A 21,063-nucleotide genomic window follows, 5' to 3' on the forward strand; every position below is an offset into this window, starting at 1 on the left:
GAGAGAGAGAGAGAGAGAGAGAGAGAGAGAGGGGGGGGGGGAGGGAGAGGGAGAGGGAGAGAGGGAGAGAGAGAATGGATGTCACTGGACTCTATAATCCCAGTAACTAGACAGTCTTCTCTTCTTCTCTTCACCCTGGTCATTTTCCACCATTCCACTGCACTTAAACTTCCCTCACTATCATCCCCTTCCCACCTCTTACTAATCCAATCAATGCCACAACTGCCTCTTGAAAAAGGCATGTCAACTGAATGCCCTATTACATTCATTCTATGACTTTCCAGGCCATAACACACACTTCCCTAACCATTACTTTCTTATGTGGGCTATCTTCCCCATTAGAATTAGAAAACTTTCCACCAAAACTAATGAAAGAAATGTTCAAAACTATTATTTCTTTCGACACTCCAACATGGCTCTTGCTCTTCACTCCATGTCTTGGCACTAACTATCCCCCATGCCTAGAATTCATCCCATCTTCATTTCCATCTCTTAGAATCCCCTTGATTCCTTCAAAATGCAGATCAGGCACATGAAGCAATATAGCCATAAACTTTCTCTATAATTGTCCTGGATTACCTTAAGGTTGAATGTTAAGAATAAAAGTTTGTTTAATGAGTTATGTGAGATCATACAATGGCTTCTGGCTTTTCTTACCTTGCTATCCATTCAGCAGTCCCTTCAAAAAGTTTAGGTGTGATGATATTAGTTAGGGATGCAACTGCAGCAGCACAGTAAGCACTTCTGAGGAAGCCAAGAGAAAAAGACAGATTGTTAATTCTAGCGAAAAGCCCATGTAATGTTCACTGGGTTTCTGATTCTATTTCCAGAAAGTGGTAATTATCTGCCAATCCTCAATATGCCACACCACCTGGCTCTCAGAAGTCTGGCATTCTGTTCTCCTCACCCTTAATCTTAGCAAATTTACATCTGAGGAAATAAAGCAGGTTTTGAACCCATGTCACTCAGGAGTGAATTTACCCTTTCATTTGGTGATTTATAATGATTTGATACCAGGTCATCAACCTTCCAATTCAAAATATATTTCTTAAGGGTAAACTATATTCAAGTACAATGATAGGTGCTGGTAACAGAAAGACAAAAATGAAAGTTATTGTCCTGATAGAGCTTAAATTCTACTGAGAGAATAATTTTGGTAATAGTTTTAGTCTATAACATGCAGAAATCATAATATTAACACCAGAAATATTTTTTAATCAAATTTACTTGTACCAGTTTATAAATGTTCACTATTTTGACTGTGTTGTTCAATGGAATTCAGTATGAGAATGACTATGTACCAATTTTTTTTAAAAGCTCTTATTATAGAATATATATATTTGGCCAAGAAGCTAGAAAGAGGGCCCTAAGGAGCCTTTGTGGAAGTGACATTAGGGTGAAGCTGAGGCAATCAAGTGAATGCTGCTGACACTGGTCAATCAATCTGTCTAAATTTATTGCAGACAATGATCTGGCTTAGTTATGTCTCTGTTTCATTAGGAATGGAAACCTTATGATCTCTTTAGTGTAATCTTAATCTATAGTAAAATAAACCCTTTAAGAAAATCTTTTTTTTTTAAGTTACATGTTTATTTGCCTTCTAGTTCACTAAAGACTATAAGGACTTAGAAGATAAAAAGGACTTCACTGACATCAAAACAAAAACATTAAAGCACCAGAAAATAGAATACAGAAATATCCTTAGTTCCTCCCAGATAACATTAGGTATTATCAGAACTTTGGATTTTGCTTTCTATTACATATCATATATTCAATTACTGAATAATTTTTATTAGTATTACACAGCTAAAGACGCAAATTATGAAATCCATCAGTGGAATAAAGCAGCTTTAGGGAAAGGTGAAAGTATGAAGTGATGTCTCAGGAACTTTCCAAGCAAGCTGAAATTTTATTTGGGATCCTTCTTTTGAGTCTCTGAAAGGACCAGTGGGATACCACAGTTCTAATAGAACTTGCATCATCCTCCAAAACCAAGATCTTCAAAGAGAAAAACAAACTATCACAGACCAAGAGGAACTGGTCAAAAGATTGACTGTAATGGCTGAGGCATTAGGCCAGAAGCTAGATGACTATAGGCTTTCAAATTTTAAAAGAAGCTAAAGTCTCTCCAAGAGAAATTGTAGCTAATGAGGGATAATTCTCAACACTTCAGTCTGGTCTAATTCCCTCCATGACCATATTTTATTCCATTTGCTCCAGTGTCAGAGTATACTTTCACAGTTAGTTTCTAACTTCCAATATGGTCTTTTTAGTCATCAGCTCCATAACTTTGTTTTGGTGAAAATAATTCCTCTAATCACACTCACAATTCCTATTTCTATGGAAGTCCAAAGAGGGGACAAGGGAAGTAAAAAGAAAGGCTTCCCTTTCATTTTATCTGATAAGGGCATACTATTTAGGGTACTCTGCAAGTGAGTTTTGCAGACAGTTTAAGTATATATTTTGTATATACACAAATGTACATACATACATACACACACATTCTAACACTTGTCTTTGCTCATAATCATCAATCATAGAAAAGAAAAATATACCATCAATACATATCAGAAGTAAACTGAAAAAGTAGAATAACAGGACCATGGGTCATATGATTAACAATATTGCTACAATCTGGTTTACTTAAAGTCCAAACAAAAGCAAACAAATGTGACACTACGTAAGGAAAAGTGCTTTGTGAATTATTAAACGTATTATAAAGTATTTATTTTTGTCCCTATTCATGTCACAGTTGCCAACCTAATATGTACCGCTATTAAATAGATGTCAATGGTGCCTGAACATGGTGCAGAATTCCCAAGAATATAGCCAGGTTCTAGTCTATTCCATTCACACTCTTTCAAAGTAAACTAATTTCTAGGTACTTTTCCTCTCATCTCTTTAATTGCAATTCTCTTTACATTAATCTTATTATCTCCATCTGATACACAAAAAGATAAATTCTACAGTATTATTATCTCATGAACAAAGAGGAAAAGTCACTTAGACATAACTTTTTGGCTTTGAGAAAAAATTCTGTAAAGTAATCTACAATGCCTTACTGCAGTACAAAGGTGAATTTGCTTCTTCCTGGCATAGGCTTTGAAACCCCAAACGCTGGTAGATACTAGAAAAACTTTGATAATAGTTGCGATGACAGAATTTCTGTTTTGGGAGCACTAGCTTATAGAGAGTTAGTCAACCCACTAGATATATAGGTAAATATGTTAGCCAAAGTAATCCAATGAAACAACAAAAGATACAGATGGCCCTAACTGGTAGTGGTTATAGCAGGAGAAAAAAAGATGAAAAGAATTCTATAGTTTTAGGACTAGTTATAAAAGTTAATTTCCTATTGGTACTCTAAATGTAAGATCCTTGCCTAGTGACCAATAAGAGAACATGCAACTGGACTTTTACGTTTTTGCCATAAGCAAAATCAAGACAAGAGGAAAATGTAACTAAATGGTAAGGTTGGCATCTAGGTAGCACAGTGGATAGAGAGCCAGGGTTGGAGTCAGGAGGGTCTGGGTTTAAAATCTGACTTCAGACACTTCCTAGCTATGTGACCCTGGGCAAGTCACTTAACCACGACTGCCTAGTCCTTACTGCTCTTCTGATTTAGAATCAAAACATTATGAGTTTTCTGAAGTCACTGATAAGTGAAATTAACTAAACCCTGTTTGTTAATTTCAGTTTAGTCTATTTCCCTCTGCCCCTGTTTGAGTCTAAGTCTCTCTCTATACTACATAAGTTACAAGTGTTATTAATTCTAATCCAGAAGGTAAGGGTTTTAAAAAAAGAAAAAAGAATATATTTGTAAAATCATACAATGATTTTAGATACATATTGAGAATAAGACTATAAAACCATAAGGTAGAATATGAGCATTTATCAACTCACAAAATAATAAGAAGTGGTCAAGGAAGAAATATGTTAATTGAAAGCTTGGAAAGAAGCATAATCCAGATCATCCTGAGTAGATTTAAGGACAAAACTGAACAGAGGATTAACAAGGATAAAAAATGGAAAAGATCTGCTAAGGAGTAAATCAAGTATGTCCACTGTCACAACTATTATATAATTTAATATAATTCTAAAAAGGGCAGCTGTAGCAATGACATAAATAAATTGCATATAATCAAAGAGACAACAAAATTATTGCTATGTGCAAATGACATATACTTTACTTAGAAAATCTTAAAAAGTAAACTAAAAATTGGCTGAAATAATAACTCCAGAAAAAATGAAGAATACAAAACAAATTCACAAAAATCAGACTTTCTGTATGTTATCAACCAAACCCAGGAGGGAAGATATAGGAGGAAAAAAATCCATTTGAAAAAACTATTAAATATATTCTGGCCTCCTCCCAAGATATATTTAGGATTCATATGAATGCAACTAAAAAAGTTTCTACAAAAATAAAGGAGAAATCAGTCAGTAATTAGAGAAATATTAATTTTTCATGATTAGGTCATAATAATATAATAAAAATGAGAATCCTATCTAAATTAATTTACATATTAATACCATTCTATAAAATTACTGAGGGGTTATGACTAAAGAGATCTAGACAAAATAATTTTTAAAAATCATCTGGGAAAAAATGTGCAAAGAGTAGTTCATAGCAATAAGAGATTGCACATCAGAATGTGTGTGTTTACAATGCCTTTCATTACTAATAAGTGTAGTCCAAGGAGAGAATATACAGATATCCCTTCAACATCACAGGGGTTAGAGGCACAGTACCCCTGGGATCTGGAAAATCCATGTAAAAATTTTTGACCTTCCATTTATACCAGAGAAAAATTTTTTTATTTTTTTCTTTGACTTTTATGGGGTGTATGTGGTACATTTTGTGTGTCATCTACTGGCATTTGCATTCTTTTTTGCAAACTAAATTAATTATTTTAACTTTAACAAAGAAATTTTGCATATTTATGGCATTAAAAGATAAACTATGTTGATATTATACAATACTATGCATATATTTCATGCATTTCTGAGTTCCTAAACTTTTTCTGTTTCATCTGCTAACCTTCATGTGTTGTCTATGGCTTCTGCAAAACTCCTTCAAAATTCCCATTAATTTCTTAAGCCAACCCACAATATATCAAAACCATAATGGGAAAAGTCGCAAGGTAGAAGGAATACTTGAACTAGATAAAATTTGGGACACTGTTCATGCTTTCAATTACTCTGTTCCTTTCTGAAACAAAGACCTAATTTTTTAGCAACAATATTCTTTCTAAACCACAAAGTGGAAAAAAAATTTATAACAAACTTTTCTAATAAAAGTCTCATTTCTCAAATATAAAAAGAACTAAGTCAAATTTATAAAAATACAAGCTATTGCCCAGTTGACAAATGATCAAAGCAGATGAAGAAATCAAAGCTATCAATAATCATACAAAAAATGTTCCAAATCACTTTTGATTAGAAAAATGCATATTAAAATGACTCTGAGGTACTACCTTATACCTATCAAATTGGTCAGTATAACAGTAAAAAAAGAAGATATATACACACATATATATAAAACATGTATATACATATGTATATAAACAATATAAGAAAATTGAAGCTAAAAGAGAATGTGACTTAGCACCATTTAATGCAATTTACTAGTCCAGGGGTTCAGAAAGAAAACCAGGTACTTGATTCCAGTCACATAATACTAAGAAATTAAAAGGACAGGTTAGCTAGGTGGTTCAGTGGATGAGAGCTAGGCTTGAAGACAGGAGGTCTGACCTCAGATACTTCCTAGCTATGTGACCCTGGGCAAGTCACTTAACCCCCATTACCTAGCCCTTACCACTCTTCTGCCTTGGAACCAATATTCAGTATTGATTCTAAGATAGAAGGGAAGGGCTAAGAAAAGAAAAAAATAATTAATTAAAAGGGTTGGGGAAATTTGATAACTAAAATAGATTATCAGTTTCATTCAACATACGTTTATTAAGCCTTCACATGCAAGGTGCTAAACTAGATATTCTGGGTAAATACAATGTTCGGATAAGACACAATCTCTATGATCATGTAACTAAATAGTCTATATAGGAAAATAATGGAATTCCAGGAAGATCTTTAAAGTATCCTTAAAAGATCTTAATAATAATCTATAAAATCCAAGAACTCTTAATCTGGTCCACATACCCAAAAGGGGTTAAAGGGTAGATTTCAAAGGGTCTATGAACTTAGATGGGGAAAAAATTCCATGTCAATTTCCATTCATTTTTATCTGACATCTAACATTTTCTCCAATTGTGAATGTAGGCAACAAACCACAGTAGTATTAGGAGTACTAATGACTTTGTCACCAATAGAATTCACAGATATTTTCTATTTCTACTATTGTAACATGTAAGCAGCTTGCCAGGGTTACATAGCTAGTAAATTTCTGAGGATGGATTGAACAAAGGTTGTCATCGTCGTCACCATTATCATCATCACGACTTTTATATAGTCTTTACATTGTGCCAGGTACTATGCTACATACTTTACAATTATTATTTCATTTGGTCCTCATCTCCCTGCAAGGTAAGTGCTATTAACAGCCACATTTTACTGATGAGAAAATTAAGGCAAACAGAGGTCAGCTGACTTGCCCAGGGTCACAGCTATTAAGTATACGAAGCCACATCTGAACTCAGGCCTTCCCGACTCCAGGCCTGGGACTCTATCTGCTCTATCTTTTGCACCACCTAGCTGCCCATCTAGTAACATGTCACTAGATTGCATGGGATTGCTCTTCCTGTCTACTGATACTCAGATAATGTAGCTGGCCAACTACTGGGCAAATTCTGCACTGGCTAGTTTTTTAACCACCAAATGGGGAGGTTGAGTGTTCTGACATTGGTGAACCAGATTATTAAGACGCTTTCCAGTATTCCCTATCTACAATTATTTGTTGATTCACTGAAGGAAGAGAATCATGTTCTTTGGTAAAATTTTGCAAAATCAATCATCTTGAACAAGAATTCTTAATTCTCCATAAGGTAGTACAACCTTTTATAATATATACAGCCATGAGAGTTACAACTGTAGACCAAGAAAATTCAAACAGTTGAGAACTGTTGAAGCAAGCCATTTAAAGTAGTTTCTTAAAATTGATAAGATTATATCAAGATAAAGGTAATGCACAGTGGTATAAGTTATATGAGAAGGAAAATTAGTTTTTTCTTAATTTTCTTCTTCTTCTTCTCTTGTGCTACATCCAACCCAGGCTGTTTTCCTCCAATCATATTCCCTTCCTTTCTGGATTTCACTTCCCCTTGATCTGTTTCATTGATTATTTGTTGTGTTTTTGTATGACCACTGACCTCATTATGATATTGAGTGGTACATATATTTTGTGCAAGGTGTTGTCATAATTGGTTAATTTATTATTATTAATATTATTATGAAGTAAAGACATACACGTTAAGTATGTTATATGAGCAGTGTTCATATATTTTTATTGTTTTTCTGAGAAAATTCCTTGCATTTAAAAATTAACTTTGCAAGAAAATGGTAAATGATATCAGAAATGAGAATTATTATTTCTAGGAAGGTACAGATATCCACATAATGTCACATGCAACAATAGCTGAATTCCAAGAATGTGATTCTTGATTTATTGCTGTAATCCTCTTGTCTACTTTAAGGGTTAAAAGCTGTTAATAGTGTTAAACTTTGAATAAATTGTAAAAATTTTACTATTTACTTATACAAAATTCCTTGACTATGTTACACTTAACTAATATGAAAATAAAACTATTTCTATATAGATTTAAGCAAATCGGCTTCTGGATCATACGACCAAGAAGATAGAGGACTAGACATTTATCTGATCCCCATGACTTCTCAAACCTCTCCAAAACAGAAATTACAAGACAAAGATGAAGCAACTTCAACTGTCTCCAAGATCTAGAACCCAAGATAAGGTTTAAAAACTTTTCACAAACTGATGCCTACCTTGAGCTCATTCAGTATCTCATTTCCCACCATGCTGACCAGCAGTAAGGTCGCACTAGCTGACCCAAGGACCCAACCCATAGGCTTGCAACAAAACTTCACCTAACTCCAGGCTACAAAGTTTGTTGGATCCATAACAGAGCCCTGCAGCATCATTCTGGGCTGCAAAAGATATCTATAGGAGTGTGACACAACAGAGAGAATAAGGCAGGATACTTTTCTAGGCTTAAAATGGAGTTCAATTCCACAATCTAACCTAGTCCTTTTCCCAGGGCCTCAGATGCCCAAACTACAGAAATATACCCCATAGCAAGTCTCTGAAAATGCTATAGCTGGACCACAGAATTGAGAAACAGGAGTAGGATAGGAAAGCAGAGGAGGTAGGCCTGAGGGAGAAGGAAGGGGAGACTTATGTGGAACTCCACCAAGCCTGAAGGCAAGCGCCTAGCATCCAGTTAGGGCCAATTCTGTTCCCCGTCCCCGCAAAGTAGGGTAGACATAGGACAGTGTCCATTATAGGAGGAGAGTGAGACACTTTGAGATACAGCTACCAGGGAAACCAACATCTGAAGGGAGAGTCAGAAAATGAGCAATTGGGAAAAATATGGGGGGGGGGGGAGGACTCAAATTACTAACGATCTCAGAAAAAAATAAAATTCAGATGATGAAGATGAACATTTACATCAAGAGGGAAAACACTAACAGAAGAAGAAAATATGGCCTCTAGACTTAGTAAATGAGTTCAGATACCTATGAATACTGCAGACTTAAAACAAATCACTTAAAAATCATAGAACCACACTGAATTTCAAAAGGTATGAAGTGAAAATATTTTATTCTAGCTAATTTTTTGTCTTTATAATCCCAATCAAGTTGAAATTTCAAAGAAGAGGAAGTATGAAGACTATATATTATATGGTTTAATTTGCCTTAATGTGATGTGGCATAAAAGCCACAATGTATTTGGTGAGTAAAAATTCTTTCATATAGAAGAAGTATGAAGTCAGTAAATCTGAAAGAACATCTTGTTTCAACTCATCCTGAAAAGGCATCTAAAAAGACATAGGTTCCTTTTAGGAGAAGAAAATCTCATTCAAAAAAGCTGGGGAACTTCTAAAACTGAAATTTGCCATTTTGCAAAAACTTTTTCTTGAAGCATATGAAGTTGTTTATCAGATTCCCAAACAAGTACCACACTACTGCAGACTTTAGTGCAGCCACATTCACTGAAAATGGTCAAGCTGGTTTGTGGACTGAGATAGAGGGGAAAAGGGAAAGCAGTACTATTGTCACATGATATGATTTTTTTTCCCACCATTTTGAAGCAAGTGATTGAGAACGTGGCAGCCTTGTGATTGCCCTACAATACATTACTGGATGAAACTACAGACATTTCTCAAAGTAGTAAGCTCCTTCTTTTTGTTCATTATATGCATTCTGACACCACTGAAGAAGTCTTATTTTGTGAGACTCTTGAAACTACAGAAGGCACTGATGTTTAGGAAGTTGTAAAAGTTTTTGGGGAGTTGGGAGTTCCCCCACACACAATAAAACTTTGACTGGAAAGAAAAGCTTAATACACTTTGCATAAATGGAGCACCTACAATTCCTGGTAATACATATGGTCTTGATACTTTAGTGAAAAAGTTCCTCATGTCTTCATCACTCCTTGCTTTTTACATGCAATAACAACAAAGGCTTCCAACAACTGAAGTCTTTTTAGTTGCATAAAAATCATCAACTTTATCAGAATGTCTCTGATTTAAATATATAAATATATGTGTAAATATATAGAAATATGAAGCACTTCTCTACCATACAACAAATTGCTAGCTTTCAAGAGAATAAGTCTGATATGAACTAAAGACAAATATTTCATTTTTTTCTGAAAGAAAAAGGAAGTGTACTCTTTAAAAGAAATTATTTTATTCATTAGCTAGGAGATATTTTTAACTGTATGAGTAATATAAATGTTTCAATTTAAGGTCTTAAAGTCACTATTGTGGATACTACTAAAAAATTACAAGCTTTCTTGGCAAAGCTGCAGATACAGAAGAACAGACACTGACTTTCTTGAAAAGTTTCAAATGTTAGAGAGTTTTACCAAGATAAAGTTGAGATAAAAAATTCTTGACCAACTCCTTTGAAAAGAGAAATCTGTAAACATCACAAAACACTTCAGAACTTTTTCAAAAGCCTTTTCTATCTTGATGGCATTAAATTGACCCATGGATTCATAATCCTTTTCTATTTGATATAACCTGCAGTGAAGAAGCTGACTTAGCCTAAGATGAACTCAGAGCTTAACAAAAAGCCTGGCACATAGTAGATGCTTAATAAGAGCTTATCAACTGACTGAATAACTCATTAATTTTGGGACAAAAAACTTACAACTGAAGTTTAACTTAAATGAACCTGCTCTCATGTTCCTTGCGAGAAGCATAGTCTCACTTTTAAAGTGAGCCATGAAAGCTCTAATTTCATTTGCAACAACATATCTATGGGAATTAAGATTTTCAACACCATATCAAAAGAAAAAACTGAAATCAAATGGATGTTAAACATGACATTTGTATTGTCTGTTAAAGACCAACTGCATAGTTTAATGTTCTTATTCAAGCTAAGCAACAATAGGCTTCACACTAAGGTCTTTAAAAATAAAATTTAACTCTAATTTGCCTATATTTATTTCTGTCTTGCACTGTTCTTAATTAAATTTTTTTTCTATTCACCTCAACCCCAATTCTGAGAAAGAAAGAAAAACAAAACACATAAAAATGTAGACAAGCAAAACAAATTTCCACATTGGCCTTGTTTCCCCCCTGCCCCCCCCCCCAGTCTCATTTTGCACTAAGTCCTCTTAAGAAGGTGGTCAACGTGTTTCATCAAGTCCTCTGGATTCACAATTAATCAACTATATTGACCAGAGTTCCTAAGCCTTTCAAAGTTGTTGATCTTTACAATATTGTTCTCCTTGTATAAACTGTTCTTTTGGTCCTACTTCTGCATTAGCTCATTCAACTCTTCCCAGGTTTATCTGATATCACTCTCTAATTATTTCTCACAGCACTTTACTATTCTATCATACTTAGGTACCATATACATACCAATTTCCAATTCTTTACCACTATTATTTCAACTTCAATTGTTTGGAACTGCTATATTGTTGTACAAGAGTGTTCTTTGCTTAGGATTAATCCTTCTTCCCCTAATCTACTTATCATTTTATTCATCCCTTCTTACCTCTTATTTCCCTGTTGAGTGAAATGTATTTCTATACCCAACTATATGTGTATATTTTTCCCTTCTTCTTTGAACAGTTCAGAAGACAGTGAGGTTCATATATTGGCTATTCCCTCCACCCCTTCCTACCCTGATTTTGTGAGAATATTTCACTCTTCTTTTATCTAACTTCTCCCATCAGTATATTCCTTTTCCCCTCCTCTTCCACTCTTCTTCTAAGACCATCGAAACATAACAAAAAATCACTCCCAGGAACTCTCTCAGTGACTCTTGATAACAAGGTTCTAAGGAGACACAAAAATCATCTCCTTATGTTAAAATATAAACAGTTTATCTTTTAGTCTTTTATGATTGTTCACTCATGTTTGTCTTTTTTATGCTTTTCTTGGTACCTGTGTTTGAATGGGAAAGTTTCTATATAGGTTTAGTCTTTTCATCAGAAATGCTTGGAAGTCCTCTATTTCATTAAAAATCCATCCTCTCCCCCCACCTTACAGGATTATACTCAGTTTATCTGGGTAAATTATTTTTTGATGTGAGACTTTGCCTTCTGGAATTCAAGTTCCCCACTCCACAATAGGGGCTGCTAACATGTATGATTCTGACTGATATATATATATATATATATACTTTTTTTTTATTTGAAAGCTCTGGATTTTTACTATAGTATTACTGGGTAGTTTTCATTTGGGAGTTTCTTCTTGAAAGTAACCCAGTGGATTCTTTCCATTTTTACTTTGCCCTCTGATTCTCTGTTTTTCTTTTATGATTCATTCAAATTTGATGTCTAGGTTTTTTTTTTTATTATGGCAATCTAATATTCTTAAAATTTCTCTCCTTGATCTGTTTTCCAAGCCAGTTGTATGACTATGAGATACCTTATATTTTCTTTATTCTCTTGACTTTGTTTTATTATTACTTGTTGTCTGATGGAGTCATTAGCTTCTATTTAATCTATTTTAATTTTCAGAGAATTTGATGTTTGGGTAAAGTTTTATTTATGTCCAACTTATTAATTCCCTTTTCAAGTCTTTTTTCCATAACTCTCATTTTTTCCTAATGCTTTTGTGTTTAATTCTCTCATTTCATTGATTATTTCTTAACTCTTTAACTTTCATCTTTTCTAGAAATTCTAGTTGAATTTTTGCCCAACATATGGGGATTTTTTTTGAGACATTTCTTAGAGATATTTTGGAATCATCTCTTCTATATTTGTTTGACCCCTGTCAAGACAAATAGCTTTTTGAAAAACCCTTACTTTCTCTCTTAGAATTAATACTAAATATCAATTCTAAGGCAAAAGAAAGGTAAGAGCTAGGTAATTGGAGCTAAGTGACTTGCCCAGGTTCACACAGCTAGGAAGTATCTGAGGCCAGATTTGAACCCAAGATTTCCTATCTCTAGGCTTGGCTCTCAATCCAATAAGCCACCTACCTGCCCCAAAACAATAGCTTTTTATGGTTTCTTATCTTGAAATTTAGGATAGGGCTAAAATACAGAGCTTCCAATTAAAAAAATTGCAAACATCCAGAAAGAATGAATTCAAGTAGTGAGAAACTAGTCAGTTATCTGTACACTTCTGAAGGAAATGTCTATTTGAGGTACTGAGTATCTTGAGGTACTAAATTTAATTGAGGAGGGAATGCTTGGTGCAAATAATTGTATTATTCCAGCATCTCAGCAGCTCATATTAGGGATCTACAAGGTTCTAATGTTCTCAAAGTAGTCTGATCTAGGTCAAAATCTGATCATTGCCTCTTTTGTCTTGTCTGCAAATTCCTGAACTGAGTTGGACCTAAGAAATATGCATGTAGGCTTGTCCCAAATGGAATTTGGCCAGTGACTTGGTGAATTAGAAAGCTCTACTGGATCAGAGACTGACAGAACTGCAGGACCCTCTTCAGATTGGTATTCCTGTCCTAGTTATTCTGCTACATGTTTCAGAATGGGCTGGAAGGTATCACTAAGATTTGTCCACTCCACTCTTATGGTCTGAGCTACCTAGATACTGCTCGTTTCTAAACCTGTTCTTTGTTTAGTACCTAGCCTAGGGCCACGACTGCTCCTCATCCTAGAAGCCCTTCCTTAGTTAAACCTGCATCTATGACCCAAAACTGAGTAATAAGTTACTGAGCTGACAGTTGGTACCAATTCTTTGCCCCCTGTTCAAGTATAGGCTTATGTGCTGGATTTTGGACCTCTTCCTATCCTAGTGCATGACTTCTTGACCTGCACTGGAATGCTTTGAAGCCATTATTCTTGGTTAGACTCTATTCACAGTGTCTGCAGATCTCTCTATGCCAACTTGAGCTAGAAAAATGATTTCCTGTGATTTTTTTCCTCCTTGGATTCCTCAATCTGGAGTTGGTCTGGAGTGTTTTCTAAATATGTCTGAATGAATTTTGGAAAAAGCTTCTTTCTATTCTACTATCATGGCTTCCAAAATGAAAAAATACTGTCATCATCAAATATCATACACAGCTGATATCAATCATGACAAGACAGCTCAACGTTCACTGCTTCCTGAGCCATAGAAATACTTAGGGAACAATGGTACTTAAGGGCTAAAAGGAAAACATTAAGTTAAAATCTAAAGGACCTAAATGCACAACTAAAGACATTATCAGAAGGTACCCAAAGTAAGGAAACTAGACACCATCCAGTCTTTTTCATCTAATAGGGAAAGGCCTCTGTTTGTGTGATCTCACCAGATTTCTTTTGTAGACAGGAAACCTACAGAATGGAAGAGATGCTAAAACTTATAGGAAAGATTCATCTTTGCTTTTGCCCAGAATTAAAATTTATTTATTTAAGGAATTAAATGTTTCTTTAATTGAATAGCATTATTTGCTTTGTTGTAATATACACATCCTTAGAATTCATTTTTTTTTTGCCAGGGCAGACAGTTCACAGATAAAAAAATATCCTTTACTTCATATTTATTATGCATTTGTTACCACCTATATTGTCAGTACCACTGTATTATGCTTTAATTTTCCCCACTTTAATTTTCTAGGTTGGAGTCTTTAATTATTAAAAGCCCTGGAAAATTTACTTAGAAGCCTTACAAGTAAAAACAAATTTATGAAGGGAAAATTAAAAATAAGGTAGCAAGAGACTTTTCAAAAAAAAGACACTTTTCTGACCCCATACAAGAATAACTCTTCTGAGTCAGAGACATTTCTAACTCTCAAATGTTTTTGAGCAAAATTTTTGAAAACTTGAATTGAGAAAAAGTGAAGGTAAACAAAAATTCCTATATGTCCCTCATGAGATATGAACTTATTTTCTGCCAACTATGTAAGTTATTTACTATGTGTGGACTAGACATTTTTGAAGGCAAAACAGTTCTGAATCAATAGGGAATTACTTAATAAAGTACTATTATTATTGAGTTATACTATAAACTCCATTGACCTGTAGAAGATCATAAATATCTCAAAATATCTTACTTACCCCTACAGGGGCTACATCCTCGGTTAATTTGGATCTATACCCAAAGGGCTACAAAAGAGTATACATACCCCAACAATACCATTACTAGGTTTGTCTCCTAAAGAAATAAAAAAGAAGCAAAAAGGGGAAAGGATCCTTGTAAAAAAATATTTAAAGCAGCTCTTTTTTTTGGGGGGGGTGCAAAGATTTGGAAAGTAAGGGGATATCCATCAATTGGGGAATGGTTAATTAGGTTATAATATATAATTGCAGTGGGATACTATTGTGCTATAAGAAATGATAAGCAGGAAGAGCTCAGAAAAATCTGGAAAAACTTACATAAACTGAAACAGAGTGAAATAAGCAGAGCCAGGAGAACATTGGACAGTGACAGGAATATTTTACAATGAACAACTGTGAATAACAGTTATTCTCAGGAATAAAATGATCTAAAACTATTGCAAAGGATTCATGATTAAAAAAAGTATCTACTTTCAGAGAAAAAGAACCGAGTCTCAATTTACCCCAAGGCAAATTTGGGTTTCCTTTATTAAAAGGATTGATATGGAAATATGTTTTACATGATTGCACATGTAAAATCTATATGAGATTGATTATCATTTCAAGGGAGTGGGAGGTTGGGTGGGAGGGGGAGGGAGAGAATTTAGGACTTAATATTCTTGAAAAATATTTTTAGGGACAGCTGGGTAGCTCAGTGGATTGAGAGTCAGGCCTAGAGACGGGAGGTCCTAGGTTCAAATCCAGCCATAGACACTTCCCATCTGTGTGACCCTGGGCAAGTCACTTGACCCCCATTGCCCACTTTACCACTCTTCCACCTAGGAGCCAATATACAGAAGTTAAAGGTAAAAAAAATACTAAAAAAAAAAAAGAAAAATATTTTTACATGTAATTGGGGAAAAAATAAAATTTAAAATGAGTTAGCAAAAGGAGATTTACTTGATTATACCAAGGGAAGGCTACATGGAAGGATACAACACTGACTCAGCTAAGTCTACCTGCAGTTTTCTTTGATCAACAGGCAAACATTTATTAAGCACATACTGTGTGCCAGGCACTGTGCTAAGTAATAAAGATTAAAAAAAAAAGATTGTCTTCAAAGAGCTTACAGTCTAATGGGGAAATAATATGTGAACAAATATATATATAGAAAGCAAGCTATATACAGGATGAATAGGAAATAATGAACAGAAGGAAGGGCATTAGGGGTTGGGAAAGGCTTCTTGTAGAAGGTGGGATTGTAGTTGGGACCTAAAAGAAGCCAGGGAAGTCAGTAGTCTGAGTAGAGGGAGCATGCCAGGCACAGGGGACAGCCAAAGAGAATGGCCAGAGCCAAGAGATGGGAGTGTCTTGTTTGTGGAATGGCTAGATGCCCAATGTCACTGTAGTGACCAATACCTATTGGGGAGTAAAGTATAAGATTGGAAGATTAGGACAGAGCTAAGTTATAAAGGGCTTTGAATATTAAACAGGGCACCCGAGGGAAGAGTCCATTAATAACCCAGTTTTAGTACATAAAGCTCTAGGAAGTAGTCTTAGCCAGAATATTTAGTTCCCTGAGATAAGTTTTCAGGATGGTTTCAATAGCTTTAAGGATATGAACTATGGAAAGAGTATGGTTCTGGTAACTGATTGTCTCTGTTGCCCAAGAACCAATCTAACAAAATATGATCCTGGTAATATATGTTTAACTGAGAACCAGACTGGCTAAAGTGATTAAACTGAATGTTGATAGTAACATAGAGAAACAGGTCTAATATTACATTGCTAAAGCAGCTGTGAATTTTTTTTTAGAAAATAAGATGGAAATATACATTAAGCATCATATAGCTGTTAAGCTCATTAATTTACATATTTTTAAAAAATTTTAAACAATGGTGTTTGGGGTTTTGCATGTAATTTTTTAAATGCATTTTAGTTAAATGTTTTTTGATGGTGGTATGTAATTAGAAAAAAGGAAAAAAAAAAAAAAAAGGAAATGAACTAATCCAGGCCACCATGGTGAGAGATCTTGGAACCTCCTACTACAACATTAATTTCAAGTTTTATGGTCCTTTCTGCTCTTTTTTTCCACAAAGCTGTCATCATTGTGCATAGTTTTCCAAGGTTGCTTATTTCATTCTGTATCTGTGTACACAAATCTTCTCACACTTCTCTGAATTTACTTCTTATCCTGCAGTCATTCCGTTATATTCATATAATGTTGCACAGTTATTTTAGCCAATCTATAGGCACCTATTTGATTTCTACTTCTTTGCAACCACAAAAATATTTGCCCCCTTTGGATATATGTGTTACAGCAGACATTCTGAGGAAAGGATATGAATATTTTATAGTCGCTTTTTAGAAGCATAATTCCAAATTGCTTTCAAGAATGTCTGGACCAGTTCACAACTGTATCAACAATGTGTGCCTATCTTTCTGCACCCCTTCAACACTGACTAGACTCAGCTTTTTACATCTTTGCTGTTTGCTCATCTCCTTGATTTTTAACATGACTCTTCTTTTCACACTATACCACTGAGAGATTTTTCTTTCTATCTCACAATTTTCTTTTCTCTTTATCTGGATGACTAACCCAAATTAGAAGGCTTTAGAAGACTCTAATAACACCTTCTTGGTTCAACTTCCCTAAATGTACACAAGATTTCAAAGCTATGAAAAAGGCTAGATAATTGCATTTTCTTGGGGGTCCAACACATTACCAACTCACCTGACATCCACCTCACCTCCAATGTGCATGATAAAAGAACCATCAGGTTGCTTCAAGGAGTAGAGGTATTCTAGGAGTTTCTCTCTATGACACAAAAAAGAAATAAGAATTTAGTGGGCCAGTATAATGGTATTAGCAGATGCAAACCTGTTGTTTTGGGACTCTGCTGAGCCAAATTATACCTGTTGATTACATCAAAGGCCTCTTCAGTGCCAATGATACACAATGCATTGACTGCTGCATATGTAGGTGCAAGGTGTGGGTGCTGACCAGGTCCCCCTCCAAAGCCACCTGTTGGGCTTTGACATCGCTCCAGAAACTGACATACACTATAAATAACAAAAGGGAAGAACAAGTCAGAATGTGTACAAATCAAGACAATGAACCAAGAGAAGCAGTTCTAGCCCTCTTGTTTATTCCCTTTCAAAGAGGAATAAATGAGTTTGTATTTTATTTTCTTTTAACCCATTGTAAGAATCCTTTAGGCAAACTAGGTCCATGGTTCTACTATAAGATTTTGCCAGCAAGAACATGCTAGCAAACACTTAACTACCCCCCAAAATGAAGGAGGACAAAATAAGAGCAGAGAATAGAAAATGTTTCCCTTAGAACTAGAGACTTTGAATTCATTCAATAGTACCAACTTTTTTGGGGGGGTGGGGGAGAGCCTTGTTTACCCACTTATATAGATGCACGATCCTTTTTTATCTTATGTCTTGGGTTCTATACTTCTTTATCCAAACCAAAGCCACCTACCTGGAAAAGGAGTGTGATAGAATTGTTAAATTTGAAGAGATTTTATCTTGTCTGACCATTGCCCAAAGTTTGAATCTCAATGACTACGTTCCTGATAAGTAGTCATCTAGCCTCCACTTGAAGATCTCTACATAAAGGCCACCACATTTCTTAACAATTCTAACCTTCAACCCATATGATGAATTAATGTTTTTCTGTTTTATATCCCCTGGTCCTAGTTCTACCCTCTGGAACTAAGCAAAACAGATCCTTCTTCTATATAATACTTTAAATATTTGGAAAACACCTATTATGCATCCCCTAAGTTCCCTCTTTTCCAAGCTAAACATTACCAGTTTAAATCTCAGAGACTTCAAAGATCTCTATACTTATATACTAAAGTTGAACCCAATACTCAAGATGTGATCTAAGCAAATCTATCAACTCCCTGGATTTTGACTCAACATAGACTGAAATTATATTAGCTTTTCTGGATGCTATGTTACACTGTTGACTAAATGTGTGGTTCACTAAAACCCCAAGTTATTTTTTAAAATGTTTAGTTAATTTAAAATTTTGACCATCATTATTTTATTCTGGCATTTAAAAATTCCCTACCTCATCTCCTATCCCTACTCCATTAAAAACTGAAAGAATGAAGAGGGAAAAAAATCCTTGTAACATGAACATAGTCAAGTAAAACAAATCCACACAGTGGCTGTATCCAAAAATGTATGTGTCTGCATCTTGTGTCCATCTTCTCTCTCATGTTTTATCCTAGGTCCTAGAAAGCCATAGTTGGTCACTACACTAATCAGAGTTCTTAAAGTTTTTCCAAGTTAATTTTCTTCACCATGCTGCTATCCTTGTATAAATAGTTCTCCTTGTTCTGCTTACTTCACTTTGTTGTCATTTCATATTACCCAGGATTCTCTGGAATCATCTCTTGGTTCATTTCTTATGGCACAATAATATTTCCTTACATTCACATACCACAATTTGTTTGGCCAATCCCCTAATTATCTAAGACAATCTAAGGTTTCCCCTTTAGATATTAGTTGTTTTTTTTCCCTGACTTTTACTAATCCCCATCAAGATCAGGATGAGTTTTCTCTGCTTGTGGCTAATAACTTCTGACTGACTATATATATAAAACAACTTCTTCTAATTCATCCTCACTTTGCTTTGCTTTAAGTTTGAAAAGTTCTACACCAAATTTTGGGTTTGTGTGCATGTATGAATGTATGTGTTTATTTTCAACCCTCCTTTGTCCATTTCAGGTAAAAAAATGAAATTCATCTAATGCTAACTCTTTTCTCAATATTTGTAGAACTCTTTACGCACCCCAATTATGAGAAATAACAAAATCTACTCCCTTCTTTCTCCCGTCTACTCTAGTGTATTCCTCTTTTTGTGTTCTCACTTTTCTCCCTCTTTGTGAACCCTCAGAACAGAATTGACTCCCAAGACGTATGTTTCTCTTCCTCAGTGCCCTTTAAAGGCATTATAGTTCTGGAAAAAAACAAACACAAAAACAACTTGCTTCTCCTTCCCACCCTCCCATAAAAATGTTATCCCTACACAATTATACAGCTCCTTCCAAATGTTCAAGTGAATTTACCTAAATGTAAAATTTTAAAAGGTTTCTCATCACCCTTGTGTTCACATTTAAAAATTCCTACATAGCTCTGGTTTTTGCATCAGAAAGGCCTGAAATTCCCCTATCCATTAAAGGATATATATTTAGCTTACTATACTCAACCTTACAAGTTAAGATTATTTTTCATCCTAAGAGTATCTATTTTGCCTTTTGAAATAGTGTATCCTAAGATGTCTCTTTTATATAAAGGTAGAAACTACTAGGACTTGTGTGATCTTGATTATACATTCTTGGTACCACAATTGCTTTTTTCTGGATGTTTGCAATATTTTTTCTCTGAATTTTATCTATGATATATGCAGGAATTTTTCCTTTGGAGATTTCTCTCAGAAAGAAGGTGATTGGCAAATTCTATCTTTACTTTTCCCTCTTATTCTAAAATATCTGGACAATTTTAATTTATGAAATATAAATATCCAGGATTTGGGGAGGGGGGATATGATTTTCAAGGAGTCCAATGATTCTATTTTTTTTTTAAACCCTTACCTTCTATCTTGGAATCAATACATAGTATTGTTTTGATTCTAAGGCAGAAGAGTGGTAAGGGCTAGGCAATGGGGGTTAAGTGACTTGCCCAGGGTCACACAGCTAATAATTGTCTGAGGCCAGATTTGAACCTAGACATAGCTCTCAATCCACTGAACTACCCAGCATTCCCTTAATGGTTTTATTTTTAAAAGAAAACACAGATATATGCTTTTTAAGTTAACTGTGTTATCAAGGAGTCTGAAAAGTTTTTAACTATTCTTACAAAATTCCAAGTTTTCTTCCAGAATAACTAAACCAATTTGGAACTACAGCAATAAAAAATGACTTAGCCTGCTTGTTTTCCTACATCTTTGCCAACACTGAAATTATTTTTCGGCCAATTTGTGGGTGTGAATGTGTGTGAGGTTATACCAGTTATTTTCATAGTCATTTCTCTAATTTTTGGCAATTTTGAGCACTTTTTATAAGAGAATTGATAATGTGGATTTCTTCCTATAAGAAATGTTTGTTTGGAGCATTAGCAGTGTGACATGGTGATGAGAGCTGACCTCCGAGTCAGAAGCACCTGGATTCAAGTACTGCTTATACCCCAATACTGGCTGTGCAAGTCTGGACAAGATTCTAAACTGCAGTGAAGGTGCTGATCTATTGATAGAAGGAGTTTCCTCACTAGGAGTTCCTATTACCACTGAAACCATAGTTCCAATTTTTAAAATGTGTCCAAATCTCTTGACAACTTATTTATTGGGGCTCTTAATTCTACAGAGTAAAATCAATTTCTCAAGGCTTTTGGATGTCAGATTTTTAT

The 21,063-nt window shown here is 34.7% G+C and overlaps 1 protein-coding gene across 1 annotated transcript in view; it reads right to left on the reverse strand.

Moving 5' to 3' along the window:
- LOC123237732 (protein farnesyltransferase subunit beta) overlaps positions 1-21,063 on the reverse strand; it is an 88,353-nt gene that overhangs the window by 18,161 nt on the left and 49,129 nt on the right. Inside the window, exons 5-7 of the mRNA XM_044664844.1 lie at positions 17,554-17,700; positions 17,372-17,455; positions 658-744 (exon numbers count right to left, since the gene is read on the reverse strand). Of these exons, the coding sequence (XP_044520779.1) occupies positions 658-744; positions 17,372-17,455; positions 17,554-17,700 (318 nt within the window). The remainder of the gene's footprint in view (positions 1-657; positions 745-17,371; positions 17,456-17,553; positions 17,701-21,063) is intronic.

Source organism: Gracilinanus agilis, chromosome 2 (assembly GCF_016433145.1).
Source record: "Gracilinanus agilis isolate LMUSP501 chromosome 2, AgileGrace, whole genome shotgun sequence".
Lineage (NCBI taxonomy): Eukaryota > Metazoa > Chordata > Mammalia > Didelphimorphia > Didelphidae > Gracilinanus > Gracilinanus agilis.